Source organism: Castanea sativa, chromosome 6, assembly GCF_040712315.1.
Source record: "Castanea sativa cultivar Marrone di Chiusa Pesio chromosome 6, ASM4071231v1".
Classification (NCBI taxonomy): Eukaryota; Viridiplantae; Streptophyta; class Magnoliopsida; order Fagales; family Fagaceae; genus Castanea; species Castanea sativa.
Window position 1 is genome coordinate 60,728,056 of NC_134018.1, and position 9,377 is coordinate 60,737,432.

At 38.4% G+C, this 9,377-nt stretch overlaps 1 protein-coding gene across 1 annotated transcript; it reads right to left on the reverse strand.

Annotated features, from left to right (window-relative positions):
• Positions 1 to 3,332: 3,332 nt before the first annotated feature.
• Positions 3,333 to 9,377, reverse strand: LOC142640905 (conserved oligomeric Golgi complex subunit 5). Its single transcript, XM_075815222.1, has 4 exons — positions 8,200 to 9,377; positions 5,728 to 6,201; positions 3,759 to 4,842; positions 3,333 to 3,666 (listed from the first exon to the last, which is right to left on the reverse strand). Exons 1-3 carry the CDS (start codon positions 9,292 to 9,294, stop codon positions 3,910 to 3,912), a joined length of 2,502 nt encoding a protein of 833 aa, XP_075671337.1. The 5' UTR covers positions 9,295 to 9,377; the 3' UTR covers positions 3,333 to 3,666; positions 3,759 to 3,909.

A 9,377-nucleotide genomic window follows, 5' to 3' on the forward strand; every position in this document is an offset into this window, starting at 1 on the left:
TTTTATTTTAATAATCTAATTTATAAATGGATAAAACAATTTGAAATCAACAAGAGAGTGACCCTATTTTTTAAGCAATATTTTAGTAGGAGTAAGAGTTGTATTTTTACCGGATTGTCTTTTAGTTTTATCTTTACTTAAACATAGGAGCGTAGGGACATTTTTGAACTAAAAAAATGAGGGAACTAAATAGGAGAAGCTCATTAAATAGTAGTATAGATATATAATCTTATTATTTAAACTTTGTAAACTGGTAAATTTGAGGGTATTTTGGGCTTCCAAATTAAGGATTTCAAACAGGTGAAACTCCTTAAATAGTAGTATAGATAAACAACCATCACAAAATCCAACACAACAGTAGTAGCCTCCATCACCTCCACCAGGCACAAATATAAACAAGAACCCACAACCTACAACCTACTGCCAACCACCAACACTGGGAAAAAAAAAAACCACAAAACCCATCACAACCACACCTGCAACCGGCCAAAAAACCCACCACAACCAAAGTCAACAAAACTCATCACCACCACACCCACAACAGGCCACAAAACCCATCGCAACAACACCCACAACCGGCCATAAAACCCATTACCACCACATCCACAACTGGCACAAAACCCATCACCACCACGAGAGAGAGAGAGAGAGAGAGAGAGAGAGAGAGAGAGAGAGAGAGAGAAACAACCACCACAACCTACAAGGCTACAACCCACTGCCAACCACCACCATCACCGCCACTGGGAAAATAATAATAATAATAAACCCACAAAACCCATCATAGCCACACCCACAACTAGCCACAAAACCCACCACAACCAAAGCCAACAAAACCCATTACCACCACACCCACAACTGGCCACAAAACCCATCTCCACCACAAAAGAGAGAACAAAAATTGAAAGAAAGAAAAAAGAAGAAATTGCTTATCAAAAAAAAAAAAAAAATAGAAAGAGAGATATATTTTCGGCCATAGCTTAAGAAAATTTTTTAAAAAAAAAATGAAAAGGTGGTAGGCAGAGATCTGGAGAAGAAGAACTGAGAAGCTTGGAGAAGAAAGAGAGAGAGAAACGGGTTGGTCAGACAAAAAAGAGAGAATATTTTTTAAAGAGGAGATGAGAGAGAAAGATAAAAAATTATATATATATATATATATATATATATATATATATATATATATATATATATATATATATATATTAAGTTTGGAGCTATAGTAAGCTGTTATCTTTGGCAGCTTATTATAGCTCAGTTGCTATTTTTTATAGATATAGCACCTTTGTTAGAGCTTGCATTTTGGTGTTATAGCATTATAGCAACTACACCTCATTTGCTGTAAATGCTCTTATGGGGTGATATTGCAAACAATGGTTACACAAAGTAAAATAAAGGTAAAATACACCCTTGAGGTTTGGCTTAGCCAATCATTACTGAACTTTTTTTAAAATATCCTCTTTTTTTTTTTTTACTAAATTTAAAATATCCATTTTGCCTCTTGAGCACAAACTACTCTAATACTATTTGTGCTCCATTTTCCAAAAACTAATGTGTGGTCAGGGTAATTGTCACAATGCAGTCATATAATGATTGTATTATGGAAACTATATGCATGAGGGAGTGTCTGTGTAGTAAATAGTAAATAGATAACAGACAGAGATGGAGAATGAAACAAAAGAAAACTTGGAGGAGCAAGGATGCCTTCAAACGGTGTTAAGTACAAATTGTGCACAGGGGTTAAATTTGATATGTTTGAAAAGTTTGGTAGTGCCTAGTATTAACCCAAATCTGAAGGGTGGTTTATGTATTTTATCCAATATTAAATTTCATTTGTCACTTTATCATATTTCCAATGACGATGTCCGACTTCAAATCCTCCTCTCAACTATCAAAACCCGACAAAGCCTTATCCAATGGTCTTTTTTTTCTTTTTTCTTTTTTAAAAAAGCTAGTAAATATGAGGAATTTAATTAAAGGGGAAGGAGGAGCCCAAAGGAACCGGCCCATCTACAACAAGACGGGTGCATGAGTGTTACAAGAGGTAGCCCAATCTGCAACAGAATGGGCCAATGAGTTGGCCTCTCTACATGTTTATAACAAAAAGTCCAAAAATCAATCTGGTAAGGCCTAGCTATGTATTATTGCAGAAAGCCTAACCACGGGTCCACGGCCATTTCCTAACGAATATATAAGAAACTTCGGAACACCAAACATGTAACAAGCAGGCATCAACGCCTTCAGACTCATGGAAAAGCGAATATTGGAGGTTGTTGGTGTTTAAATTTGCATTACTTTACTTTGTTAAGAGCTTTGTTACTCAATAACATAAACTGGTTTTCTTTATTAGGTGAACAAGGGTTCAAAACTTCAAATCTATGATTATCCTCCCCTATTATTTTAATTATCGAATTATTCCAAAAAAAAAAAAATGAAAAAGAATTTGAACGTTGGAGGTCTTTATTGGAAAGTTAAACAAATTACAGGTCCCTTTTGACAAGCCTATTGCATAACAAATTATCTAAAAAATCATCCAATAGAACACCTACCATGTAAAGAGTACAAGCTTTGTGACCTTGATGAAATCAAGTACAAGAACTCCTTGGAGCAAACTGAGGCATAACTTATGGCTTATGGGCACCTTCGACCTGTCCCAACGTCTAACAATTTCTTGTTACCAACAGTATCTCTCCTTGAAAGATCATTTCAAATTCAGATTATTGGGTGTACATAAACTGCAAGGTGCACTGCTGATTCCTAATCCCAAACTAAAACCACGAAGATCACTAGCTGCAAAGCGTACACATTCAACCAGAAATCCTTTTCACTACAGCAGTTCTAACCTCAACATATCCCACATCTGGATATTAATGCCTCACTTCCTGAATCGTTACAATAAATATGTTTTCAGATTCTATTGCATTCTCTCTTCCGCTTTCTCAGCAAATTCACAATGTCAAAGACTCGAAGCTCAAAGGTCCATTGACCTCAATGCAATGTTCATCAATTTTACTTTATCCCAAAAATACTGTTTGGTACTACACACTTTATTATGCTAGTTCGTGGGTGTAAAAGCAGGTCCTACAGGCAAACATTCCAAAGCTAGCTAGAACAGAACCACTACGAGTCCTTCACCAAGTCATCATTTGTTTAAAAGAAACTTTTTTTTTTCCATTGAAAATTTTTTTTCCCATCATCTTATTTCTCAAGCTTTCTTTAGCTGAATTGTAAACCTAGCAATGGTAATAGCCTTTAAAATTTCAATAAACTATGCATGAGAAGTTGCAAAATTGTTATCTTCCAAGAAGGAAAAATTCAATGATAACTGATATTCAAACTAGCCACAATCAGAATATCCAAGATGTATTATTTTTATTATTATTTTTCCCCAAATGTTCATATAATGTAACTATTACAAGAAGTCTGGCACAAAGTTTGAATAGTCCTACATGATCTAAGAAACCGAAGTAAAATAGAAACGAAGCTCGAACATTTTCATACGTAAATTTATATCACATGAAAAATATTGGGGAACATTATCACTACATGAAAGGGTGAGAAGAAGGTGAACCAATGAATATAATAATCAAACTTGAACAGTATACAATGAAGTCGGTGCTGCCATTCTTCAGATTTAATCAGCCACCAAGTATGAAACTACTAGGAGGAAAACTTAAACAAAAATAAAAAAGACAGAACAAAGTGTAAGTTCCAGTATAAAAATATTTAAAATAATAATAATCGTAAGAACAAAAATTGTGTACCTCAAAGTTCTCAGCAGAACTAGCATGATCTTTTATGAAGTTTGGGCAACTATTCCCATCTGCAACATCTACCTATAAGCAAAAACCTAGCAAACACCATTCCGGTTTGAGAGAGACTATTTTACAAGAGGTATACCAGACATCAATGCTTTCAGGATGCTGGAGCATTCTTGGTCAAAGAAGATCCTAATTGAAGCATAAGAGGATATACAGGGCTAAACTCCTTGTCTCCTCTGGCCCTAACATTGGTAGCATAATCATCCAGAGTTGCTTTAATACCTTTCCAGATTTGATCTTCTCCTTGAGAATCTAGCCACAATGAATACTGCACATTTGTAAGTTTGTTCCTTTGCAGTGGTGACTGCAAGTCTTCAGGGCCTCGGGAGTAAAGATGGTGAAGTATGACACTCAGTGGCAAATCATGAAGAAGAGGAGAAGATACCAGTTGAGACGTTTCCAAGAAAATAAGAGGTCGGAATGTTCTAAGGGCCCGGTATGGTGCACCAAGTTGCTCTACTGGGAACAAATTCTGGCCCACTGCTAACTCCAGTTCAGCCATGTCCCTAGCCATCCTAAGCTTGCCTGATTCTGAAAGGGGTCTAACAAGAGAAGCATGCCTGATAAAGAATATTAGAACCCGTGAAGCCATGTTCCTAACAAGCCTAGTGCATATGGTTTCTGTCCTTGCAGTGGCTGCATTTGTTGAAGAAGGCAACAGCCTAGATAGGAACTCACTACGGAAGTGAAGAATGCACTTCTGCAACTCCTCCATGTAAGGTGATGCATTGTTGTCCATTGCAGCATCCATGCCATGGACACCAAAGTTTTGGTCATGAATTTGCAAGATACAAGACTCAAGACGCTCAAGCATTGCTTGGAATAAGGATGTCACTGAGTCGCAGGCAACCCCATATATTGCACCTAATGAGGGAGACAACACATCTGCAGCAATACTTGGCAGTCCTGTAATCATTGATGATATGCGGGTATGAATTTCTTGTAGATGCTGACATAATGTGAAGTTCTTGAGTTGGGCAGCAGTTGCAGGAGCACTTACTTGACGTGCTTCAGGACCAGTAGATATCTGTCATTAGAACAAACTCTAAGACATCATGCCAAGTTGACTTAAAAGAAAAACAGTGTTGAATAAGTTTCTGAAATTTATTATATTAAGTTAAATTTACACGTATCCTTTATGCAAACAAGGATTAAATTATAATCCCATGGTTTAATTGTCAAAAAAATAGACCCATGGTTTGATAAAATGTTAAGAAATGATACTTATCAAAAAATAAAATAAAATGGTAAGAAATGAGCTCCATCTCAGAACCTACTCCCTAAGATTTAAATATTTAAACACCATAAACTTAACAGTAGAAAGATTTCAGAAAGGAAAAAAAAGGATAGACACGAAGATGATTCATATACAACAGCATACATGCTGCACAATAAATCTGGACATTTTGCTCACAAATGCTAGTTTCAAACTAACCAGGAGGGTGATTAATAAGATTTGTTAAGAATATAAAAGAACACACGCAAGTCAGTTTTCTTTATATATTACTAATACAAATTTGATAGAAGGTGAAATAGGAAAAGGGGTAGTATTTTCAGTAGGCAGGGGTTTTAAAATAAAATTAAGAAAAAAGGAAATAAATAATTAAATAACTAAAAAAAAAAAAGAGGCTCAAATCAGTTCTCTCAGTTTGGGGTTGCAGGTTTTGCAGTCTGACTGGTAAGGTGTATTAAAGACACAATGCTAAGCAGCTCAAGTAATCCCTACTTACAAGGTAGGCAAATCATTAGATATAAGGATCATACTACTGATGCAAACAACTAGATGTATTCAACCAGCATGATGAATAAAGGCAACAACTTGAGTTACTGGGCACGTTAGGCATTCTAGTCATTAAAAAGGCATCTAAATCCATTGGTGAGATCTGGTTTTTCTCATGTAAATAAAATTTACCTGGTACTCAGCACGTTGTGCGAGAAGGATCAAAACCTTGCCAATTTCACGCAAGACTAGAAGAGTCAAACGCCCATCCAACTGAACAGCTTCAATCTCCTCCTGAATGCGTGATATGATCCTTGAGATGTGCTCTTTGGTGGGAACATTTCCACGGCTGGACACAGAAAATACAGTATTCACAAGATCTGACAGGCGACCCAAGCACAGAGCTAAGAATGCTGTCTGAAATATTTCAACAGCTGCAACCATTTGATCTTTCCCCTCTGAGCTGATAGCAGGTAAAACCCCTTTGACATCTGTATCACGTGAAATTCTTTCAAGAAGATTTTCTATCATGGAGAAGAGTTTGGGATATCCCATGGTAAATATCTCTTTAACAAAACTTGATGCAGTGAAAGCTGACTTCATTTGGCTTGCAAAAGCCTTCACAAGTGCCTCCCAGACTCGATCTGTTAACATAGAATCACCTTCCTAACCAAGTAGCAGCTAATGTAAGTGAAAGGAATAAAGGAAAAATCCTGGAAAGGTAAAAAATTAATAGCAAAAAAGACATGAGGACTGCCAAGCACATTAACATAATAAGTAAAATAATATTTCTTATGGAAGATCTTAGAGCAAGTCAATAGAGCAAATCAGAAAGGAATCACAACTCAAGCAAGCAGAAGATTATACCATATTTCAGAAACAAATCCAAGAAAAATATTAACTATTCATTGATAACTGTAGGTATATGGTGCATGTGTATCACTTTGTACAAGGAAAATTGAGCAGAGATTATTAAAAGAAATGAGAACATAAGTGAGAACAACAGACAGTTAATGAAAGGTTTAATGGTACACAAAAGCCAAGAACAAGATGAATTCTCTATATAGTAGACACCTCTGATTGGGTTTCTAAACTATTCTTAATGAGACATGTTCATAGTTCAACAATTCAAAATTAAAATTAAAATAAATGAAATTTTTTCCCTATTGCACTGCTGGAAAGTGGAAACATTTGTCAGATACATATCCAACCAGTTGGCATGTGAGAAACCTATCTAATAACCATATCTTTCCCTTTTGACACAAGAACTTCATGAACCTTGACATTTATGTACCCTTGTGAGACAGCTGATACAGTCTCATATGAGATTGTAACTCTTTAACTAACATAATGCCAGACACAATTGAATAAAGACAAGCCCCAGACACAGATAATGTAAGCTAACAATGTTTCTCTTAACAAATGCATAGCTATTACACAAGAATGATGAGAGAGATAGGGGTGGAAACAGAGAGGGAATGTGGAAGCAAGATGCAAAAAACAGAATTACAATGTGGAAACAGAAGCACTTTACAATAATAGACTTACAAATGTAAAAGAGCAATAAGAAGGAAAGAATTACCACCTACACACTCTTGAAAGCCCTAAACTCAAAACACAAAGACTTTGGTAACACCACAGATTCAAAAATGTTGGCAGAAAATCCAGATAAGAAGCAGACAGTGTAAAATAAGAGTGGATGCAGAGAGAGTACCAACCTAATTATCTCACACACTTACATGCACTTTTAAAGGAAATTTTATCATCAATAATATTGCTTCATAAAATTATAACCTTTGATGCCTTACAACCCCATGATCCAATGTAGTACGAAATTTGAAAAATTGCTCCTATAAGATGTTCCAAAAGACTCCTTGAAAAATAATGAACTGCAACCTATCTATGATACTACTTCCTACAAAACCTTATATATATAGCAAATAGAATAAGACCCTACAAACTGAGATTTGAATCTCTCTATAGATACTTCATGTTCTTCAAGCATCCCCTTATTCCTCTCTCTCCATACATGCCACATTAAACAGGGAGCAACATTGCACCCCCTATTTCTGATAGTCTTGGAACTTCAATGCCAACATTGAAGCACTCCTTTTACCATCGGGCATCACCCACCTCACTCCAAAAGCTACAAATATAGAATTCCATAAATCCATAGCTACTGGAGTCAACAATGCAGTAGCAAATGATCAACATTATCGTCACTATTTTAACACACTACACACCACCAATTCACCATCACCATGCCTCTTCTAACCAGATTATCTAAAGTGAGAATCTTCTCCCACGCCATAGACCACAACAAGCTACCTACCTCGGAAGTTTCACTACTCATTAGATAACAATTCCAATCATTGAAAAAATCCTAGTTGCTCAATATCGTCAAAATTTTCACACATTACACACTAATTTGCCATCACTATGCCTCTTCTAACTACATTTTCTACAGTGAGAATCTTCCCTTCAACCCATAGACCACACTATTCATTAGATAATCACTCCAATCAATCAAAATCCTAGTTGTTCAAGATTCTAGATATGCAGGACAAATATATATATATTAAAAGATATAAAATTTGGCATAAACTAAAGAAACAAGAACTAAGAACAAGCAAAATTGAAGGTTCATATTATCAAGTTTACTACCTGAATGATCTCATCAAGCAGCAAAATGTGCGTAAAAGGATCCCTTTTCTTGGACAAGACTCTCTGCAAATGCCACACTGCTACCACTATGGAATGCAACTGTTCCATACAACTCCCCATTCTCTGCCACAATGCCTCCCTCGCCTTCGCCCCTCTGCCTATCTGCGGCGTCCCACTTCCTCTCACTCCTCCCGGCCCGAACACCGCCCCGGATCCCGTTATCGCCTTCATATCCAATGCCGCACCTATGCTCTTCACTGCCATTCCCTTGTACCTATTCACCAATTGCTCCACCGTTGCTCTAAGCTCCCCTAAATTATAGAAAACCTGCAATCCTGTTCCTACTTCAGCTTGATTCAATCCCTCCATTCCTCTCTCCAGCACCTTCATCGCTTCGGATCGGAGTTTCTCCCCGATTTCCTTAACGAATTTGAGCTCTTCGTCGACTACGTCGATGCCGGCGAGGTCGTACTCGTTGTAAAGCGCGAGGATCTCGGAGTGGAACTGTGCAGCCTTGGCGAGATCTAGTTTTTCGGTGTCGTCGACGGAGGCGAGGTCGCGGAGCTTCTTGGAGAGGCGGAGAGCGCGGAGAGAGTGGCCGAGGAGGTGAGAGGCGGAGTGGAGGTTGGAGAGCTGGACCGTTTGGGAGTTGATGGATCGGAGCGGGTCGGAGAGATCGGATCGGACTTTGCGGATGGAGGATTGGAGGGAGGAAACGGAGGAGCGGAGGGTGGAGAGCGAGACGTTGGCGTGGTGGAGAGAGGAGAGCTGGGAGAGGAGGTCGTCGTGGCGAGAGAGAACCTCGTGGCGGAGCTGAGAGTCGAGGAGTCGGATCGCGGAGTGGAGCTTCTCGGCGGTGGAGGCGGGGGAGCCGGAGGAGAGGGCGGCGGAGGAGAACGAAGTGGTGGAGAAGGACGGGGAGAGGAAGGCGGAGAGAATGGGGTCGGAGGCTATGGCGTCGAGTGCTGACGTGGCGGTGGCGATGTTGGTGGTGTTGGTGGTGGTGGTGGTTGAGAAGGTTGGGTTGGTGAAGGTGGAGAGGCGTTGGAGAGGAGAAGGGTTGGATCTCTGGAGTGGAGATGCCGGTGAGGCCATTTTTAAAAAAAAAAAAAAAATTCTGGTACCGGAAAGGAAATGCGTTTCCTTTCTTTCTCGCTTTATTTGAACACTACTCTATA

Coding starts and splice junctions, on each gene's coding strand:
- LOC142640905 (XM_075815222.1), bottom strand. CDS start 9,294: ATGGCCTCACCGGCATCTCCACTCCAGAGATCCAACCCTTCTCCTCTC. Junction 6,202..8,199: donor TGCTTGATGAGATCATTCAG/GTAGTAAACTTG, acceptor CTACTTGGTTAG/GAAGGTGATTCTATGTTAAC. Junction 4,843..5,727: donor CACAACGTGCTGAGTACCAG/GTAAATTTTATT, acceptor TTCTAATGACAG/ATATCTACTGGTCCTGAAGC.